Source organism: Euleptes europaea, chromosome 8, assembly GCF_029931775.1.
Source record: "Euleptes europaea isolate rEulEur1 chromosome 8, rEulEur1.hap1, whole genome shotgun sequence".
In the NCBI taxonomy this organism is placed as follows: Eukaryota; Metazoa; Chordata; class Lepidosauria; order Squamata; family Sphaerodactylidae; genus Euleptes; species Euleptes europaea.
In genome coordinates, this window is record NC_079319.1 from 71,509,036 (window position 1) to 71,529,819 (window position 20,784).

The 20,784-nt window shown below is 42.2% G+C and overlaps 1 protein-coding gene across 1 annotated transcript in view; it reads right to left on the reverse strand.

Annotated features, from left to right (window-relative positions):
* Positions 1-20,784, reverse strand: part of CDKAL1 (CDK5 regulatory subunit associated protein 1 like 1) — a 361,142-nt gene that overhangs the window by 13,191 nt on the left and 327,167 nt on the right. Inside the window, exons 13-14 of the mRNA XM_056854106.1 lie at positions 19,931-20,014; positions 14,875-15,039 (exon numbers count right to left, since the gene is read on the reverse strand). Coding sequence (XP_056710084.1) covers positions 14,875-15,039; positions 19,931-20,014 — 249 coding nt within the window. The remainder of the gene's footprint in view (positions 1-14,874; positions 15,040-19,930; positions 20,015-20,784) is intronic.

Consider the following 20,784-nt stretch of genomic DNA (forward strand, 5'->3'; position numbering starts at 1 on the left):
TGAGAGACACTGTCCTTCAGTGTTACTCCTCTGAAGATGCCTGCTACAGCTGCTGGCGAAACATCAGGAAAGAAAATACCAAGACCACGGTCACACAGCCTGGATAACCTACAAGAACCAATATATTTTTGTGTTTTTTCTTTCTTTTTCTGATAATAAATAAAAAAATTACTTAGAAAAAAGTAAACTTGATGAATAAATATAGTAGTTTTATGTAGTCACATAATATGCAGTTCTCCCCTAGTAGTCTTAAGATGCTTACAAGGAATTATTATAGAATCCCTTGCTCTCTTGAGCAACCTGCAAGGAGTGGTTGATTTTAAAGCATATTGTAACAAAAACTGGGGCTAAATTGCCCTTTACTTTGAGGAGAATTTCCTTAGAATAAGAACGCTACAAGCCTTCCTACCTCAATGAAGTGAAAAGCTGCATTTCCAACAACTCCCTGCCTCACTTACCAGAGATGAATGAGCTCACAGCAACACAGCTTATCAATATGTAGCAGCCAGCCAGCCAACAAGAGGTGCGGCATAATTATCTTTGCAAGAATGCTTTCTAAGACTCATGCATCACTAGAACTGATAAAGGCAATTTCTCCCTCCCTGCGGGTTAGGTACATTAAATGGTTTTAAAATTTTATCTTGGAAACAATCTGTTTGTATCAAGTATGAAATAATCACAGAGGTCCTAAGCAATATATAATTTCTTGCAAAATAAGAGAAGCAGGATCAATGAGCGCCTGTATTCATAAGCATAGCAGAGATTCTGAGAGCTAGCTCTCTCTGTCTACATCTATCCCCAAGTAGTCTTAGGAAAGTTCGTTAATGCCAAGATCATCTATCAGTTGTCCAATAAAAGAAAATTTGAAAGAAATAATCAGAGAGGCATTAAAAATGACAACCACAGAAGTTTAACTCTCCATAAGGATAAGTTATGAACTAGCACCTTAGAAGGACTCCAAAATTACGTTCCTCAGATTTGAGCTAATGATATGAAACCGGCTGATGAAGTATTGATATGAAATGGACTGTTTCTGAACACATGTACCTCAAGAAGTCTTGAAGATTTGTGCAAGAATGGGCATTTGCAATTAGAGTAGTCAGCAATTATGCTATTCTATACCTGTTGAAGCACTACCTGGTTTGTGTACAATATATGGCAGCTTGATGTGGTTTACATGCCTTTTTTACTTTACCTGATGAAATGCTGTCTGTAGTATGAAGAAAAAGTCTATTATAAGTAAAAGATACATTTCAATACTTGTTAACAAGGATTTTCCTTTGTTATATATAACTCCTCAACTTGGTATGCTATGCTATTTGTTTGAATTGCAATCTGTATTGTAGTATAAGTGGTATATATTTAATAGTATTGTCATTTCAACCACAGGAGACAGACATAGAAATTCACACTATAGACACCTTGTGACCTGGGTTGGTCGAAGTTCTTAGTTATTTTTGGTGCCTGTTTCTCAATTGAAGAAGGTACTATAATAAGAGCTTTACATAGTAAGGTGATCCCTGAGGAAACAAGAATACAATTTCTTCCTCTGAGGAACTGTGGCTTATTAATCTATGTTTACATGGTTCTCTGAATGATTTGTTTCTATGTGGACCTGCATGTTAAACAGTTCAGCAAGATAAGCACTATTTCTAATACTTATTATACACAGTGGCCTTGGAAAGAATGGCCAATGCGAAGTTGTTACCAGGAAACGTCTGGGCAAAAGTACCTTTCTTCCTATGATCTAATAGATTCAATAATGTAATCCTTTTTTGGCTCAGATGGGTGCCCTTATGCCTGAATGTGCCCCCAGCTCCATGTAAAATTTCAGTGTAGTATTTTCCTTAAGGTGCTAGCATCTCATTTGTAGGGAGTTATTTTGTATGAAAGTGCAGATACATAATTCCCCACATATGGTCTGAAGTGGTACAATGCTAAAAGAACTGTACCATGCATTTTTCCTGCTTTTGACCCAGCTGTTTCCTCACACCAGAGGTCAGGTTTTATTTGTTCATTCTGGAGATGTATAGGTCTCTAAAGACCTTTTTGAGGTAGCTAACAAAGGAAAAAACAAACAACAAAAGCATAATATAAAATAATAAAAATCAGCAATATAAAACTCTGAGGCATAAACAACACAAAAACAGCAACACACCATTCCAGAAGTTAAAAACAGTGGTCATAAAACAGTGGTAATCATAGTGGTTAGGCAGTCAGACTATGATCTGGAACGTGTGTGTGTGTAAAGTGCCGTCAAGTCGCAGCCGACTTATGGCGACCCCTTTTTGGGGTTTTCATGGGAAGAGACTAACAGAGGTGGTTTGCCAGTGCCTTCCTCTGCACAGCAACCCTGGTATTCCTTGGTGGTCTCCCATCCAAATACTAACCAGGGCTGAGCCTGCTTAGCTTCTGAGATCTGACGACATCAGGCTAGCCTGGGCCATCCAGGGCAGGATCTGGAATACCTAGGTCCAAATCGTCACTCTGCCATGGAAGCTTGCTGGGTGACCTTGGGCTAGTCATGCACCCTCAGCCTAAACTACCTCACAGGAGAAAAGGAGTATGATGTAAACCACTCTGGGTCCCCATTAAGGAGACAAATGGAGTATGAATGAAGTTAGTAAATAAATAAATGTAAGAACCAGAATTCTGAATTGTGCTCAGAAACAAAAAGGCAGCCGGTGATATGGGGTAAAGTGATCCATGTGGCCAGCTCATGATGCCAGCCCCCCTTTCATTTGCACACCCCTCCCTCCCAGCCTGAATGTATGTACTGCATGTGTATCACCATTAGCAAGTCCCCCACAAGGGAAGAACATAGTATGGAGAGCAATCGCCATGTTTTGCATCTCACCATGGATCTTGCAGCAACGTCAACTTTCAAGGAAGCCTTTGTGGGAGAAATTAGGAAGTGTAAGGCTGACAACAGGATGAAAGCAATTAAGCCACATCAGGTATAAAGACACATATGCCCCTGCCAGTACATGATATGCAATCACCGATCATTAATCCAATGGAACCTCTGATTCAAATCTTCCCATTGTCCCAAAGTTCTTGCCGAATATATAACTCGGCATCACGTCGCCAGTGTTGTAATTCTGAATTATAGTTCAATCAAAAGATTCCCTTCCCTGGTAATTTAGTCTGTTCAATAGTCTTCTCCTGGTAAGTGGCCCAGCTCTCAAGCATTCCTTTATCATCTATCACATTCTTTTGTTTACAGAAAAGAACCAACGTTATCCTATGGACCTAAAACAATATAACTGGCCTGTCTAGAGCCAGTAATTTGAGTCTGATCCTGGCTACAAACTGGACTGCAACTCAGACTCCCTCACACTGGATCCTTCCTTCTTCCAACCTGATTTTTACTCAGACTGGGACAGGTATATCTTTGCTCCCCATCTTAATCTATCTCCCTTTATTTTCCAAACCCTTTAAAGCCTTACATGGGCTGGGACCATCATACCTAAGGGACCATCTCTCCTGGTATGCTCCCCAGAAAGAGTTAAGATCTGTGAACAATAATTTACTAGTGGTCCCTGGCCCTCTGGCTGTCTGCGACTAGAGTCAGGGCTTTCTTGGCCCTGGCTCCGGCCTGCAGGATTTTAAAAGAGTTCTGCAGGGCCTGCAAAACAGAGATATTCCACCAGGCCTATAGCTGAGGGCAGCAACTGTTCTATCAGATCTGGCCTCCCTATCCCCCCATATTATTATGATATTATCTGGGGCCCCACAATTGTGCTTCTGGGCTTTCTTGGCCCTGTTCTCTACAGTGTGCCACCTGTTCTATACACTGGTACCGATTAGTTATCAGAACTGATGAATTGCTGTAGCGTTTTAAACGGTGTTAGCGTTTTAAACAGTTTTATGTATACTTTTATTGCTATGAATGAAATCGTTATGTTTGTGTTGTTAGATGCCCTGAGCCCAGCTGTGGTCAACAATAGAGGGCAGGGCAGAAATGTAAAATAACTAACTAAATAAAATGTACTACATAGAGACTTGGCACTTTACTCATCTCTGCTATAGGCCTCACATCTGGTTGTTGTTCTTATATTGTTAGTTTGGATAAGGAATGTACTATTTGTCTGTGCTTTGACTTAGTATTTGCTAGTATTTGCTAAGTCCTCCCCCCACTCTTTTACCAAATCCCTCAATAAACTCCATATTTCTTTTTAAACCTTTGAATCTGTTTTCTGTCATCCTCTTCCTGTTGAAACTTGCTACTCGCAGCCACCTCTTTAGGTAAATGATCCCAGTTTTCCACTCCCTGCACAAACGTGAAAGCTAATTCCCCATGTCTGTCTAAATTCACGTTCACATGTTTGTGGGGGTATGGTAACACCCACAACAACACCCTGGCCACCAAACTTTGAAACAGCTGAAGTTCCTAGACTGTCCGTGTAAAGCACATTACTGCAATCTAACTTGGGTCATGATGGCCAAATCTCACTGTTCAAGGAACAGCTGTAGCTGGCATATCAGCTGAAACTGCTGAAAGAAATGTCACAAAGGACATGGAGTCTCCAACCAGGATGTGAGTGCCTGCCTGGCTCAGGAGAGACTGTTGCCATCAATGGCAATCAATGGCAGAGCTGTTACCACCTGCTCCCCTCCACTCTACACTGAGTGGAGAAAAGCAAGTTCAAGTCCAAAGAAATATATGTAGTAGCACCTTCAAAGTATGAACCTGCTCTTTTTTTGGGGGGGGAGGGCAGCTTACAACTTCCTCTAGAAGAGGCGGACATCTCAATCCTTGGGCAGCTGTCACTGATTCTCAGGTTTGTCAGCTGAATTAGCAGCTGAATGCAGCAGCCATTAAATGCATCATTGAACAGCTGTCTAAGAGATACTCATTTGACTATTGGTGTTAGCCAGACCTGAGACCCAACTAGGCCCAAACTGAGATTTTGCTTACTTGATTTGCTGTGTTAGGTATAGCAGCCATTGACTCCTTCATATGCAGCTGCTACTGATATAGAGTTGCCACGTCCCTCCTTGCTACCGGTGGGAGGTTTTGGGGGCGGAGCCTGAGGAGGGCGGGATTTGGGGAGGGACTTCAATGCCATAGAGTCCAATTGCCAAAGCAGCCAGTTTCTCCAGGTGAACTGATCTGTATCGGCTGGAGATCAATTGCAATTGTGGGAAGTTGGCAACCCTATACTAATGCCGCAGGAAATGGTATGGGAATGGAAGAACTGGGAACTGAAAAATGAGCAGTGCATGTTCACGGTATTAATCAAAGCGCACTTTGATTATATAAAAAAGGCCCAGCCAGCTCTGGGATTAAGACTGACTGTGCTCCCATATAGGTGTTGTCACAACCCCCCGGTCCAGGCCTTTCTTTCGTTATCGTATTTTCTACCCCTTTATCAAGTCCCTCAGGCTGGAGAGTTGAGTCCAACCTCACCACCCACAACCTTCCTTTTATTTGTTTAAACAAGGTCCACCATCAGCTTTAGGTGTGTGAGGTAAAGTAGATTCCTGTTACTTAATGTGCATTTGACACATACACAAAATTCCTTAATCCTGGGACCATCAGTGTCGAATCCAGACCCCTTTGACTTGGATCCTACACAGTGTTTAGTGGATTATTAAGGCTGAGATAACATGGGAGTCATATAACAAAACAAATAAGTTTATTCAGTTGGTAAGCATGACTTGTAATTCCTTCGCGCTCCAACCTGCTCGCTGACACAGTTACAAGAGCTGGGAGGTGTGTTATACTTAAAAGTTACAATGTTTGACCTTTCAGCAGTTCTGCCTTAAAGACACAGCTAGACAGCTTGAACAAGTTCACTGTTTTTATCTGGGAACAGCACCCAAACCCTGCCTGTCAAAATCAGTCAATATACTTCTTAGTGGACTCCCTGCCTAGTCCAGGATGCCTCTTATTCGTTTTCAGTCAATTCAATTCAATTCAATTCAAATCCTTATTGGCATAGATCAGGGGTGGGGAACGTCAGGCCCAGGGCCTGCGAAATCATCTGGTCTGGCCCTTTGTGGGTCCTGGCAGATCTCTAGCTCAGAAGGATCTAAGACTGGTGATCTGCCCCTTCCGCGGACAGGAATAGCCTCTATTCAAGGCAGATGTGAGTTTGTTTTGCTGAGAAAAGAAACCTTTTCCCCCCTTGCGGAAGAGTCGTTAGCTATGGAGCTGCTAGGACCGCCCAAGAAACTGTGTTAACCCTTTCCCTCCCGGGCCATGGAGAAGCATATTCCCTCTGTACTACAAGAGGGCTGGGGGTGGAAGTGGTGACAATGAAGGGGTTAAAGGGGGCAGGGCCAGAATGCGCGCGGGGGGGGGGGAGTTCTTAGCCAGTGTGTCCTCATTTCATCCCTGCAGGCAGAGGTAGCAGGAGTCGGCTGTAGAATCCGGCCCCAACCATGCAGAGCAGGAGCAACTCTGGCGTGCAGCTGGACGGCTACGTCTGGCTGGTGCAACAGACCATCCTGTACCACCGGGTGGGTGAGTGCGCCACCGGTTGGATGCCTGTTGCTTGTCCGTGCCGGGGGTTGGTCATCTGGAGCAGCTGCCTGCTTAGGGCTTGGTCGGCTAATTTTTAAATTGATAATTTTGTATGGTCTGCGAATGATGTTATAAATATCCAAATGGCCCTTGGTGGAAAAAAGGTTCCCCACCCCTGGCACAGAAATTCGTTTTCCCTCCAACACCCCACTGCCTTATTTGTCCCCACAGGTTTTTCTTTTCTTTTCAGTTTAGCATTCTATTCAGCTTGTTTCAGCTGATTGGTCAGTTCGGAACAGGGAGAAAAGATGGTGGAATTTTCTTTTGTTCATCACAAGTGTGTTCAAATACGCAATATATGCAAACAGCAATCAATATTCATTGGCGGTTTATTTTATGCTTGTTCTAACGATAACAGTTGGAAGCCGAAACAAGGGGCCAGTTCAAGAGTTAAGCCGTGAGAAACAAAATTAATGTAGATGAAGTATTCAGCCCAAATTGGTTCATCCAAAGGGTAATCAACATATGGAGTGAGTTATGACGAAACCCAAGGAAAAAATTAACTCCAGAGACGCAGCTATTTCAAGTGCAAAAGTATTTCAGGCATGCAACAGAAACTAGGACTATGACCCAAAAATAAACATGCAAAAAATGCTGTAAGCAGCATTTACTACTTTACATACAATTAGAGATTTCTCATGAAAGAATCACACAGACTGAAAGCATTTTTGTATGATGACTCAGCTGGATTCTATCAAGATAGCCCATTATCATTCTTCTCCCAGGGACCATTACAGCTGCCCTGTGTAACCAAATGTCCATGAAAGGCATTTTTTAAAACAAAAACAAAACCCTTCTGGCTCTATAGAAACAGAACATGTGTAAAGATTTCCCCCCTCACAACTGCAGATGTCAGAGCATTTCTCTAAGAAAAAAGGAACATTTTAAAGCCTGTCGATTTTGAAAATGAGAGTAACCCAGCCACTAAAGGCAGTTTTAAATTGTACAATATATGTATCTCTGTTGAGGACTGCATTCTAAGAGTCACATCTGAAAAAATGTTTCTTTTTCAGACTTTAAAGCAGTCTTGGGATTTGGTGAAAGATGGCCAAAGATGCTTTCCTTTGTCATGCACCAGATATTATAGGACCTATATGTCAAAGCACATGGGAATCTCATCTGGAGATCCCAGTATCTTGAACTTCAATGAACATTATCTTTTTGACATTAAAAACAAATTAGTTTTCAAAACTAATGAGTTTTCAAAACACTAGTATGGAAATATGACCCAAACCAGCCTTTAAAGATTAAAAAATAAGAGGCACTAAGCAGAGGACAATCCTTCTCATCACCTCTTCTCTCTGCCACTGGAGCTACCAATTCCAGTAGCAGTACTACTCACAGAACCATAAACTGCCTCAACCCGCCTCTCTTATAAAGACACTTTCTTCCTGTATCTCTGCTGCATGTATTAAATGTGGAAGGCGGCTGCCGCACAGTCACAATGTATTTTTGAGCTGAGATTAGAAAATCCACTTCAAATTTGTGTGTGTGTGTTAAGTGCCATCAAGTCGCCTCCGACTCATGGCGACCCTATGAATCAACGTCCTCCAAAATGTCCTATCTTTGACAGCCTTGCTCAGGTCTTGCAAATTGAGGGCTGTGGCTTCCTTTATTGAGTCAATCCATTTCTTGTTGGGTCTTCCTCTTTTCTTGCTGCCCTCAACTTTTAGTCTTTTCTAGTGACTCTTGCCTTCTCATAATGTGACCAAAATACTCAGTTTAGTCATTTTAGCTTCTAGGGTCAGTTCAGGCTTGATTTGATCTATAACCCACTGGTTTTTTTTTTTTTTTTTTGGGCAGTCCATGGTATCCGTAAAACTCTCTTCCAACACCACATTTCAAAGGAGTCTACTTTCTTCCTGTCAGCGTTCTTCACTGTCCAGATTTCACACCCATACATAGTAATAAGGAATACGATGGCATGAATTAACCTAATCTTGGTGGCCAGTGACACATCTTTACACTTCAAATTTATCTATATAAAAATAAAAATTAGCCTTGAAAGAGTCCATTCCCTCAGGTGAAAACAAGAATGAAAAAAAATCTAATTTCATTTCTATATACTGCCAACAATATGCTTTTAAAAAATACCCAAGCCTTCACTCCTTCCAGGTTAGGCATTCTTTAGCCTGAGAGACCATGGCAACAAGCCACCATATGAAACATGCAAAATTATGCAGTTACTGGCTTTCTTTATTTCTCAAATTGTTTGGGCCTGATTCACTCAAGCATGCAGCTACCAGGCAACCACATGCAACTCACGCCGGGTGGAAGCTTCTCCAGACGATGACTGATTCATATGGAGCTGCTCAACTTGTGGATCTGCCAGTTTTTCACCACTGACAATGCTGAACAGTTCTTAATAATTTGCTGGGTGAGCTGAAATCCAGGTGATAAGTACTGGATCTGCTGGCAAACAGGTATATACAACCTTATGCCATGAGGAGCAACTGGGATTTCAAGGATGATCTTATAGTGAATGGAAGCTCAAGGTCTAGGGAAGAAAATAAGCTTTGCTTTTTGTGAACAAAAGCATGAGTGCCTAATTAATTGAAAGAGCAACCTCTTCAGCCAAAGAATTCTGAAATGCTGTTTTGGATGTCACCTTCCCATTGTTGCGCCTCATTCAGAAAGTAAGAAATTCAGTCATAAAGAGCTAAAGGACAGCATCGCAACACCTGAGGTCCTTGCCCCCTGCTTGCATTAGCATCACAGCTCATTGTGAAAGCCACTTGTTTCCTGTTGCTTTTAATCATTATTTCTGTCCACCTTTCACTTTAATATCTAAAATATCAGTCACCTGCTGATCCTCCAGCTACAGGTTTATTGGAAGCACATATTCCTCACAATGGCAGCTCTGGTTCAGTTCCAATGAGAAAAAAATAGCTCTATTAAGTAGTTACTAACTGCACTTGGAAAACGTGAATGCTGAAATTGGGTCACACACATTCTTCTTGGGATATATACACTATACGTTAGCATAGCAGTAAATTCAGCAGATACACACATTATAAGCTACGTATGTTTGCAGAATCTACTAGTGTGCTAAAATCTACATTCTGGACTGTCTCTAAGAACATTAACGGAGCAATCCTAAGGGGGGGCGGAGTCACATAGGAGCTGGTATGACCCTTCGCTGGCATCTGTGCCAATTGTGCTGTGCAAAGTGGCATGGACACCAGTGCAGGGAGACTGGGAAATGATGGCCCTGGGGAATAGTGGCCCTGGGGAATGATGCTGCAGAGTGCACCTCGGGCACAGGTGTTGCTGCTTTTCTAGAAGTGATGGCCCGCACCGGCATTGGAGGGGCGTTCCCAGGGGTGGACGTTAGTCAGCTCCCAACCCATTTGGGCCTGGGAATGCCCCCTTCATGCTGCAATGGAGCTACACCATCAAAATACTGCAGTAGCCCTGTGAAACTCCATGGAGGAGTGATTTATTTCTGACTTTATCAGCCGGGAAACCTCTCAGGAGGCAGCATGGCTGCACCGTTCTCAGCCAGCACCTAACTACCCCTCCTTAGGATTGTGCATATCCATGCTGGATCAGGCCAATGGTCCATCTAGTTCTGCATCCTGTTTCATTATGCTCCAGGAAGGCCTACAAGTTGGGCATGGTGGCCATGGTCAATACCTGCTATTGCGCTCTCATTTTCACATCTTGCAGCAGCTGGTTGAAGTGATTAGCTATTCCACATCGTTCTCTGCATCTTTTTCAAGGATAATGTAGTTACTGAAACTGAATGCTGCATCAGGAATCACTTTGCAGTTAAATTCATCTGTGCATAACTTGACTGTCTTTAATCCCTGACTCTTTACAGGCGTTGTAAAAGGAAGCAAGCAGCATCTTCTGGCAGGTTGGTTGACCGTTCATGCTTTGCGTTCATTTGCTCTCTTGTTTTGTTTCTTTTCATCCTCCTGCTCGCTCTTCCCAGCCCCTCCAGTTAGCCCACTTCTCAAACTATTGTTTGTTGAATAATGTTTTCTCAGTGGTCCTTCTGCCTGTCCCATCCACTCTTATATCCTGGCTTCAGATTTGTTTCAAAAGTCCTAGAAAGCCCAACATAATCAACTGGCTGACTTGCCTTCTAGCATCTATTCGTAACAACCTTTATCAGGTTTCAGTGTTGTTTTGGACCTGGTTTTAGTACTGAAACAGACTTGGTTGCCTTGACAACTTGTGGACTGGTATCCCTATTACTTCTGTAGGACATCTCAATGGCTTTCTGTCTCACTGGCTACAGTAGCCAGCTGGACTGCCTGGCTTAGCTGTGACTGAGATGTATCATGTTGTGCTGTTTACAATTCTTCCTCACAAGTAGAGTCCAGAAGGCACTAGGAGACTGCTGCTCTTCCCCATGAATTTTTGGGTCCTGTAAGAATCCACATCTCCCATGATTAGGCTTCTGCATATCGGTAAACCTGAGCCAAAAATATAGCTGAAAATTGCCATTTCAGCTTATTTTCGGCTCAGGTTTACCGGGGATGGGGGCATGGGAATCAGCTGAGCTGAATATGAGATTCCCAGGAAAGCCGAATAATTCGGCTTTTCCGGTTCGGCTGGGGAGGCATGTTTGAAGGTAGAGCCCCCAAATTCTCAACATAACTTGAAGGGACTCTCCTTGCACAACCTCTGAAATTTGGTGAAGATTGGGTAAGGGGGTCCGATTTTATGGGGTCTGGAAGAGGTCGCCCCCCTCCATAGAGAGGCATTGCGAAGCACTGTACCTAATAAACCAAACAAACACATTTTCATTCTAGATGCAGCAATCAAACCAAAGAAGCTCAGACAGAATGGTAGCAGTTGGGTTTTTTTAAAGCCATTTTTTAAAGATGTGGTAACTTGCCAAATAAATTAGTTGGCTCATTTGCATAACTTCCTTCCTGAAGTTAATAAAGCTGTTAACCTGTATTAACCAGTCAATGGCCATGGTTCTAACAATGGGAAAAGCTTTGTTCATACCAAGACAGCATCATGTGGGGGAAAGATAAATATACACAGAGATATATTATGGTGTTCTAGGAGTCTTACTCCAAACTCTTTTCAGAGTCTAACTTTAAATATGCAGTAGTAAAAATATGCTTTATGGGGCAGTTTCTCTGAATCAAGCATCAATATAGTAATAATTACCATGTTTTCATAATATTACTATTCGTTCCCAATTTCTGTCAGAGTAGCAAGATACTTAGGATCAGCTAAGAAGTTATACAATCATACCATTTATTTTTCTTTCACCATTCCTTGAAGGAACTCAGGGTGGCATATATGGTTCTTTCCTCCTCCATTCTATTTTCATAACATTTCCCTGTGAGATAGTCTAGGCCAGGAAAGAGTGATTGGCCCCCAGGTCACTGAGTGAGCTTGTGCCAAGCCATGATTTAAACCTGGGTTTCTCCAGTCCTAGTTCATCACTCTAACCATGACATCATTGACTTCTTTGATGAACCTCAACATTTGTGCTAAAGAAGGGAGCTCTACCAGAGTCTCAGAACAGGGGAATCAATTGAGCAGATTGTTAACGTGGCCTTGCTGGTTTATTGGATGACTGGGCAAGACGAAGAGTTGGTTTTTATATGCCCACTTTCTCTACCTTTTAAGGAGAATCAAACCGGCTTACAATCACCTTCCCTTCCTCTTCCCACAACAGACACCTTGTGAGGTAGGTGGGGCTGAGAGAGCTCTAAGAGAACTGTGACTAGCCCAAGGTCACCCTGGAGGCTTCATGTGAAGGAGTGGAGAAACCATCCCAGTTCACCAGATTAGAGTCCGCCACTCATGTGGAGGAGTGGCGAATCAAACCGGTTCTCCAGATTAGAGTTCACCACTCTTAACCACTACACCACACTGGCTCTCAATGAGACAATGGGGGACAAATGAGACAATGGGTGAGGTCCAAAGAGAAGTAAATGAAAATTTACAGCGACTCTGAATGTCTATTTGAATGCCTATTCCAAGCCATTAATGGAGATAAAGATCCCCCTTCGTTCATTTTGTCTGTACTGTCTGATCTAGTTTTTCTCTGTAAAGAGGGGTTTACATCCTCAGCAGCTGTTACAGTAACTTGGACTCCACTTTAGGACCAGAATCTATACGAGAATCACCCAGAACCTCCGTTGTAACATTTCTCCCCAGCAGGCTTCTCTCACTTCCTCTCTGGCAAGCAACTGTCAAGCAGGCAAGTAAAAGGCAATGCTGTACGGAGACTGGGGCAGAAAGTTGTTCTTCTTTTCCCCATCTCCCCTGTTAGATGGGATGTGGAGTTCTCTACCAGATAGTCTGGCCCTACCTCTGGTTTTGTTCCCGTGCCTTCCCCTGCTCCTGTCACTGCCCAAACTGATCCAGCAGGGCCTTTCTTATGTTCTAGAGCCCAAAAGCCCACCTGGTCCAGCTTGTCCAATAGACAGGTGTTAGCATATCAAAGAGATGGTATGTTTGGGGGGCGGGCAGAAGCTGTCCAGTCAGGGTTGACTGGAGAAGGTGGGAACTGAGAATTCTGGCAGGGGCTCATATGGACCTGGACCTGGGAGGTCTGGGAGGGTCTCTGGATGAACGGAAGCTGTGAGGGTAATCCTAGCTGTTTCTTTAAAGAATCAATTTCCTCTTGGCACGCCTTGTGGCTGACTTTGGTGCGCTGGGTTTTAGCATGTGCAGCTAAATATTGAGCTGCATGCTGGGTGTGGGTGAGCTGCTGCTCTGGTGAAGCAGCTCTCTTTTCAGAGGCTTCTGCCCTGGCTAAGACGGCCTCCAATTTCTGCCTGGCATCCTGGGCGGCCGAAGCATACGAGCCTTTGTCCACGAGCAAGTCAAAGTGTGCCGCTCGCAGTCTCTCTAACTCTTGCTCCTGAATCTCAGGTTTTTAATTTGCCTCTCTGGCAGAGCTCATGTCGTCATTTGGAGCAATCCAAAGACCCCAAACAGCACAATCTTCTTTCTGTGAACCACGGAGTTTCTTGCTCTCGTACTGCACCTGAAAAGCATCACAGTGTCTGCAGGGGGTCGGGGCCTTTAAAGGAGCCCAACTCCGAAGGGTTCTGGTCTTTCTATACCACCCATTTCTCTCATTTGTCCATGCTGGGGCTGTGCTTGGAGCTATGCATTTAATATCTGATCTTAAACCCCTGCTCATGGGGTAATATTTCTGGGGAATGGGCCTTTTCCCAGCCTGGGTTACTCTTTCAGGCCAGTCAATCATAACTGTCAGTCCCATCTGCCTCTCATCTATCACATTCCTCTTGTCTGATTTCTGTGGTTGAGCTTTACTTATTGACACTTGGGAATGTGGACAAGGTGCTTGCAAGTCATATTGATCACTGTGCCATTGTGGACAAGGCTAATGCCATCAATCCTTACAGAACTGAATGCAAGTCGATAGTTAAAAAAAGTTTCCCTTTGAACCAGCTGGTACTGAAGAACTGTATGTTGGTTTCCAGTCTTCCACGTCTAGTCAAGGTGGTCAGCAGGTAGTAGCTTATCAGTTCTAGGTACTTTTGAATGAAACCAATGATACCACTACATTTCAATCTTGCTTCCACTGGGATTCAAGAAAGTAATTGGCTTGGATGCCCAGAAAGAGGAGGAGGAGGAGGAGGAGAAGAGTTGTTTTTTATATGCTGACTTCCTCTACCACTTAAGGGAGACTCAAACCGGCTTACAGTCTTCACCTTCCCTTCCCCTCCCCACAACAGACACCCTGTGCGGCAGGTGGGGGTAAGAGAGCATGACTAGCCCAAGGTCACCCAGCTGGCTTCATGTGTAGGCGTGGGGAAACAAATCCAGCTCACTAGATTAGCGTCCGCCACTCATGTGGAGGTGTAGGGAATCAAACCCGGTTCTCCAGAGCAGACTCCACCATTCCAAACCACCACTTTGTTATGGAATCTCTCCATATGTGGTAATTCTACCTATACTGAATGCATACTGGACATACAATAAAAAAAAAAACATGACATAGCTGCTTCAAACTATATACATGATTTCAATAAATAAATAAAATTGGTTGACTTCAATGGCTTTCCAGTAAAAGGATAATGTGGGAAGAGGACCTTATGTTTAGGAGGGGATACATGGATACTCATTCCTTCTGTCTGCTAGTATTGTCCCCTTCTTACCATAATAAAATAAAAACGAAGCTACAGCTACCTCAGTATGGAACAAATCTAAGCACATTAGTAGCATCTTTAAAATTCAGATTTTTAAGATAATTAAAGTAATGTTTCAAGAAATGTTAAAGACCCACAAATGTAAACAGAGCCTTGTAAACAACAATGAACAGTTTAGACTTACGCTGCTTGCACAGCTGTTTTACTACAGTAGCAAAGTCTGAAAAGTCTTTTACTCACCTCTGTTAAACCAGAAACTTCTCCTTTGACTAATGGTCTAGTAACAGATGGGCTGAACACTCTGGCATCTGGAACTGGCTGCCCTCTCATAAAGTGTTTCCCTGCTTCATAAATGTTCACTTCCACCATTTTACCCATGAAGTCTGGGTTTTTTGGCACGAGAACCTTTAAAGAAGGACACAATTTTTTCTAACTGGGACATTGAAAAATATTCATATTTTTTTCATTCAGAACAGAGACCCGTAAACATAAATCCTTCAAAGTTCACAGCTCCAGTCCCTTGGATGCAGTTCTTGAAAAGCTGGTGATATCTTTATCTGTTTTATTTAAATGTATGCAGCATTAGATCAACTTTTCATATGTGATTGTTTGAAGGTGTATGTTAGGACAAAAGATGAATATAAACAGTAACATCTGCATGGCACCAATTTTACTATCTTTAAAGTTTCATATTACTCTCCTGACAATATGTTTTCTTGATGTTTCCTACTTTTTTCTAAAAAATTTACTGGATGTTTATGTTTCAGTACTGTGTTTTGTATGATTTTTAAACGACTGTGAGACTTCTTAATAGTCACAGTGAACGGGCTATGAAATCCAGGCTTGATACTCTGACTTCTTAGATGTGCTGACTATTGTAAATAAGTATTTGTCCTCCTAGCGTGATTAAATCTGCTTCCTTCAGAGAATTAAGCTCAGGTGCGACCATTTTTTCTCTCTTTCCCGGAGCAGCCAGCTGTGCAGCATATTGATTGGTTGGGCGTTGTGACACTCACAAGTCACTTTCAATTCTTCTGCCACAGTAGCGCTCCAAATAGAAGCAAAATGGATTCACATTTAAGTAGATAAACATGCCAGGTGTCTGGATTTTTTTTTTAAAAAACCCAAAACCTGCCTCAATTAATGCTGAATCTGAAGCCAGATTTGTGTGTCACTACAGAAGTGAATACAGGAGGAAGAATAGTTTATTCTGCCACAAAAAAAAATGTGTACCTGAAAGATTTTGAATCTGCTAATATATATATATTTTGCAGTAGGGAACAATTTAGAATTTGTTGACATTTATACTCCTTGAATAAAACTTCCCTGAAGTTGTTGGTTGAATCCAACCCACACTTCCAATAGTGAAAGGGGGGATTTTTGCCAATTCATCTCTCTAACTGCAGACCCCCGTGTTCTACCCCACACTGTTCCTGAGAGCCCCCAGGAATAGTATTTCAGGGAGCTCAGTGGGTTGCAGCAGGAAAGGGAAGACAGAAAAAACCCATTCCACATGCTCTCCTTACAGTCCTTTTAATCTAACCTGGGGTGCTTGACATACCTATTGATCTTATGTATTCCAGTTACGTTTCTATGAATACAATCTTTGATTTATAATTATAATTTTAATTGGCTGTCAATGGGGTTTTAAATATACGTTTGACTGTGATATGCTTCAAAGTTTGAAATGTTTTAAATGAAGCTGATGTACTATTTGTAACTTCCAAGGTGGGGTGTCGTTGATATGCTGATATCCAGATATACCTATCACTAACCCCCTAAGTAGCGGCTCTCTCGGACCTTGACCAGTGTCCAAAGGCTTTGATCAAACAGATAAGTGTGGACAAGCTGAATCAAGACAAAATGGAGTGATGTTAGTCAGAAAAACTTATGCTACAGATGGGAACTTTAGAATGGGATCTAGCTGTCATTAGGTGACTGGATAAAGAGTTTGAGGGTACACCTGGACCAACCCCTACTGAAAGAAGCAGCAGGGGTGGAGTTGTTTCCTGAAGCACTTCTTTTCATATTTATCTTTTTTGTATATCTTACCTCCTAGATTCAGCTGATATAGCTATACTGATCTGTGTTCCTTTAACCTCTTTGGCTAGAGTATCATAACATGCTCGACATGAGGACAACTGAGACAACTCAGAAACTCATTAGCACAGAATGTGCTGACCTGTCTGCTGACTGGGACCAGCCGTTGTGTCCATAGTATGGCAATATTAAGACAGCTTCATTGGCTTTTAGTTTGCTTCTGGGCTCGATTTGAGGTGCTGATGCTTACCTTTACACCTCTTCACAGCTTGTGACCCACACACCCGAGAGACTACGGCCTTCCCTGCAACTGGCATATGCTACTGCTACTCACACAAGATTGTTGTTCATTGCCATTCCCATCATCTAGAATGGGCTCCTAGAAGAGGTCTGGAAGGGCTCCATCACTCCCACATTTTTCCAAGGACTGCAAAGCCCTTATTGTTTGAGATTAACTTTTGTTGAGAACTAGGTATACAATTGCTTATGCTGTTTTCTGCTGGCAAATTTGCTGAATGTTTTAGCTTTAAAGCATTTATTGCTTTTGTTGGCAAATATATTGAACAGTCTACTATTGTAGACTGCTGTGCAGTCTTTATTTTATTTCCCTGCATTGGACTTCATGGAACAAAATAAGGAATTAATTTCGGATTCTGATATTGAAGTGTTCTGTTTGTATACATATTTGTACAAAGCTGAGAATCAGCTGCCTACAAATTTTGCACGGTGGGATTTGATTCTGTCTTTATTTAATTATAACTGCCTGCCTCTAGATTAAAGAATGAGGAATGGAATCCATCTAAATAAGGGACAGCCACAGGGACAAGGCCACTTTCATATGTTGGGTTTTAAAGCTTTTGAAGAAAACATTGGCAGTAAATAAATTAAGTAGCAGCATCCAGAAGTTTTTTTCTTAATGACTGCAACAAAATGTATGGTGCATTCTGGATATTGTGGACTTCGCAAAACAGGACTTTGCTGCTTCTCCCTCCTCTACTCCCAAGTAGACCCTCAGGAATAGTGGGGAGGGGGCCAATGAGAGGGTAGAATCAGTAGAAACTGCTGCCCTCCCCACTTATGAAGATTTAAGTCCCACTAAATATTCGTAAGCATGTGGTTGGAAACATGCCACTGGAGGCCAGCATGCACTCCACAGCAAGAGAATACTTACTGAATGGCTGGAGGTAGCACCAATGTCCAAGTTAACTGGTAGTATTAAGAATGCAGAACGTAGACAGCAAATAAAAACCTACCAAGCAATCTGCCCCTTAAACACTAAATATAGGGGGATAATGAATGGATTTAAAACTGCCCTATGAGGAGCAGTTAAAACGCTTAAGGCTGTTTAGATTGGAAAGAAGGCGGTTAAGGGGAGACATGATAGGGTATATAAAATTATGCATGGTATGGAGAGATTGGACAGGGGAGAAGCTTTTCTCCCTCTCTCATAATACCAGAATGTGGGGTCATCTGCTGAAGCTGGAGGGTGAGAGATTCAAAACAGATAAAAGGAAGTATTTCTTCACACAACGTATAGTTAAATTGTGGAACTCCCTGCCCCAGGATGTGGTGATGGCTGCCAACTTGGAAGGCTTTAAGAGGGGAGTGGACATGTTCAAGGAGGAGAGAGATATTCATGGCTACTAGTCAAAATGGATACTAGTCATGATGCGTGCCTGTTCTCTCCAGGATCAGAGGAGAATGCCAATTATATTAGGTACTTTGGAACACAGGCAGGACAATGCTGCTGCACTTGTCTTGTTTGGGGGCTTCCTACAGGCACCTGGTTGGCCACTGTGTGAACAGACTGCTGGACTTGATGGACCTTGGTCTGACCCAGCATGGCCTTTCTTATGTTCTTAAAGCTGTATTATTACCTCCTTTTGGATTGATTAATATAATTGCATTTTATGGCTATATAGTTAATAAGTAATTTAGTGAATTAATGCGTATTGAACTAAATGGAGAAAACTGAGTAAGGAAAGGAGAGTCCAACAAGGAGATTTCCATTTAATAATTTCTGGTCAATATGTAATTATATATATGTAATTTATATAGTACCATTGATTTGATGTGCAGTATTTAAGATACATTATTGTACCTCTGAGGGAGACTGAAAAGGCAGTGATACCTTTAAATTTCAATGCACTATAAAATGACATGCAATGCTGCAGCTTAAACCCAGAGCATCCTGTAATTTCAGCACTTAGCAATGAAGGGATTTGAACTTATTTTTTTTAAAACCAAAATGGTACTTATTGTTTTCATTACTTCTTGATATTTTGTGTCCAAACATTAAGAAACCGATGAAATGTTATGAGATGTTTCACAGAAAGCTGGGAGTTACATCTTCTGATACCACTTCAGAAAAGGGGCAATTTGTTTTTCCAGTGGGAGCACATCAAATGAAGAACATGTCCATAGAGCTATACATCCAGCAAAATCATATAGTACATGTCTCCTGAAACTGTAATACTGGGGGAACAATTCTAGACTAATCTTTGCCCTTATGTGGTAATTTTCTGCATGCAGGAAGCTTAAAAAAACAACAACCACATACGAGAAGAACCCCCCAACAGTATTCTTAAGCGACATTCTTAAGTAAGGGAAGGCTCTATAATTTATTCTGAATAGGATTGGTCTACATTTCAACAAAATAAAAAACGAGTTTTTCTGTGAGTATATTTTAAGAAAAAGATGAAGAGTTGGTTTTTATATGCCGACGTTCTCTACCACTTAAGGCAGAGGGCAGTGAATGTATGGGCACATGCCATGTGGAAGCCCCAATGCCACTGTGCTTTATCAGCAGCTGTACTAGCAATGGGAAAGCCACACAATTCCGTCCCCGTGTGGAAAACACAGTTGGATGATCACATGGTTGCATGCTTCCTTGTAAAACAATTCTCTGTTCACAGAAATTGGTTTATCAAAAAAACATCTATGGTAGACATGCCTTGAGAAGGAAAAAAACACTAGAAGGAAAAAACACAGCAAGACTGTGGTATAGACCCTATGCCTCCTTTTCCCTTGCGGAAGGGTAGAAGTTCTGATATTGCATAAGGCAGGAGGTAGGATTTTGACTGCTTCCTGCATCTCAATGCAGGATGCACATTTTGCATGACTTTTCATATATGCGGTATGCCAATTCCTGAAATCATCTTTATGGTGCTCAAAAAATGGCAGCTGGGAGAAAGGGAACCTTTTGCCGCTGCATAGGATCCAACCCCATGTACCCTTGCCCCTTATAAAACAGTACCTGCTCGTAGAATTGATTATGGCCAACATAAAACTTTGAGTCAAAAGATTCCTCTGTAACCAGAACTTTCTGCCTCTCTCCAATCTGTGGGAAAAAAGACAACTGGAAATCAGTGAAGAGGTATAACCTTAAATTACTTAATGAAGAAAGCAGTAGCTTAGAAACTAGCTGTAGTAATTAATACAGCTTTTGTTGGATAATTTATCACCCCACTGATAAAAAGTACTTCATAAACTTACCCATAAGACAGATAACAAAAATCCATCATTGCTGGAGATTAACAAACTCTGAACTCATCTAGTGTAACTTCTTTAAAAGCTCACTTTTAATTGACAAGAATTTTTTGTAACTCTCAACAAAAGGCACACATCAGTGCATCATGTGAGTACATTTCCACTGTAGTACTTGTGGTTCAAGATTTAGTGCTTCGTGACCCATTACACACATAGACATGCCTGGATTTTAAAAAAAAAAGCCTGACTTGATCTTCAGTTGTCAGCCTCTCAAAATTATAAGCTCTTCAAGCTGGCCTTCGAAAATTTATTTATTTAATTCATTCCCACCCTGCCTTTCTCCCCAGTTAGAATTACCAGGTCCCTCTTCGCAACCGGCGGGAGATTTTGGGGGCGGAGGCTGAAGAGGGCGGGGTTTGGGGAGGGGAGGGACTTCAATTCCATAGAGTTCGATTGCCAAAGTGGCCATTTTTATCCAGGCGATCTGATCTCTATCGGCTGGAGATCAGTCGAATAAGCAAGAGATCTCCTGCTACTACCTGGCAGTTGGCAACCCTATCCCCAATGGGGACCCAAAGTTGCCTACATCATTCTCCTCCCCTCCATTTTATCCTCACAACA